Source organism: Cryptomeria japonica, chromosome 2 (genome assembly GCF_030272615.1).
Source record: "Cryptomeria japonica chromosome 2, Sugi_1.0, whole genome shotgun sequence".
In the NCBI taxonomy this organism is placed as follows: Eukaryota; Viridiplantae; Streptophyta; class Pinopsida; order Cupressales; family Cupressaceae; genus Cryptomeria; species Cryptomeria japonica.
The window spans coordinates 651,182,927-651,184,821 of record NC_081406.1 but is presented as its reverse complement, the minus strand read 5'-3'; the positions used below and the strand labels follow the sequence as shown (position 1 = coordinate 651,184,821).

The following is a 1,895-nucleotide window of genomic DNA, read 5'->3' as shown; positions in this document are numbered from 1 at the left end:
CTCTAAGGGTATTGTGCCTTGATTAAGCCCTTGACATAAAGAAACAATAAGAAAGTGTCTCAAATGAAGATTTATTTTTCTTATTGCACTAGATCATTATGTGTTGCTATTGATTACTCTATAGAATGATTGAAACTTGATTGTTAAATAATTATATTGAATGTTTTTAAATATTAACATATAAAATCAAATCATGATTAATAAACATCTCACACAAATCAAATCCAAAAACTATATGCAATATATTAAAAATGTGTTTAGTCAACTAAAAGACCTAACTAACTAAATTTTAAATTAGATAGAGATAACTTCATGACCATATAATTGCATTTGTATTTTTTTTTATCTCATCTTGTAATAAAATAATGACCAAATCTAAATTATAAGAGACAAGAATCAAAATAAATTTAAAATGCTTTTAATATTAATCATGAGTCCACAGCTTAACAAATCATCAACATACAAGAAAAATAGCTTTTCACACTCCCATAGGCTTTTCAGCATGATTCTGCAACCTACTCTTATTAATTACTTAGTCATACATTATTTTCTACATGTTTACATACAGGAGGAACAACAGTGGAGCTTAGTGCGGGTGAATTATTGAGGACTGCTGTAGCTGATTAACGTGGCCTTTTCCATCCAGTCCTTTGCTGAAAAATCTTTGCATATACTCTTTCGAGGACGAACCTTGGTACACAGCAGGATGATCTTTGTCAATCAATGCTGGAAGAGGCGAAATAATCGCTTCATCCTGTGGAAAACAAAAGAGGGCCCATGACATCCTTGCTCTATCCTTGTGAACTAAACTCCTGTGCTCGATGCTCTTGTAATTTCCATTGCTTATTATCTGCACTTTCAAACAAATAAACCCTTGTACTTATTATGATCTCATATCTCTTTAGATTTAATAATAATCTTCCCAAAAATAATCGAAACAAACCAATATCTATTGTTTTAAGGGAAAAAAGAAACATAACTTTTATATATCAAATGCAAATCTGGGTACCTCTAGTGCATCAGCAATGTTAACGATGAGGGCGCCTGGGACACTTTGAACATCAACCCAATTTCCATCCTTTCGAATTTGCAGGCCTGGGGTTTCGTCGTGGAGAAGAAATGTAAGAAAGTTGGGATCAGAGTGAGGAGATAGTCCGAGTACCAATTCTGGCTGAGGACATGGTGGATAATAATTGATTCTGATATGGATTTCTTTCTTGTCTCCACCCACTGCCTCGTTCAATGAATTTTTATCTTCCAATCCCAACCCTGTGGACAGCGCCTGCATCAGCACTTCCCACAATTTGTATATCTCTCTTGAATATTCATCCATAACTTCCCTGCAAATAACAAGAATACCCATCAGAGTATATTACAAATAACAACAATCCACAGTTAATGAGAATTGAAGAGAAGCAAACAGTGTACGTGAAATCAGAGGGCTGTTTGGGCCATTTGGACATGTTTCTACTGTGAGGAGGCAAGGTAACATTGTAATAATAATCTCCCCAGTCCAATTTAGCATCTGGGGAGTATCCAAGCTTGCTTCCATAGCCAATAGGGCTCCCAGCTTGTTCATTTTTATACAGTTCCTTTTCCTCAAGCGGAAGATCGAAGAAGGCTTTGCCCACGGCTTGCATGCGAGAAATAATGGACCGTGGGATTCCATGATTGACGATCTGAAAGAAACCCCAGTTTTGAGCAGCGGTAGAGATTGCTGCAATGGTCTCCTGTTGTAGATGCGGGGAGCCCAAGGCGTGCCAATCAATGACTGGAACCTTCGTGTCATGTGGCTTGGACTTCTCAAGATCAGTTCTCACATATTGGAGGGGAATCGTTTCGATTCCACTCTCTGATAACGTCTGAGCTCTCGGTAAGCTACCAGGCTTATCCAT

The 1,895-nt window shown here is 37.3% G+C and overlaps 1 protein-coding gene across 1 annotated transcript; it reads right to left on the bottom strand.

The window, feature by feature from the left end:
- Window positions 1–527: 527 nt before the first annotated feature.
- On the bottom strand, window positions 528–1,895 carry LOC131038383 (flavonol synthase/flavanone 3-hydroxylase-like). The gene is made up of 3 exons (XM_059215751.1): window positions 1,429–1,895; window positions 1,010–1,340; window positions 528–850 (listed from the first exon to the last, which is right to left on the bottom strand). Exons 1-3 carry the CDS (start codon window positions 1,893–1,895, stop codon window positions 587–589), a joined length of 1,062 nt encoding a protein of 353 aa, XP_059071734.1. The 3' UTR covers window positions 528–586.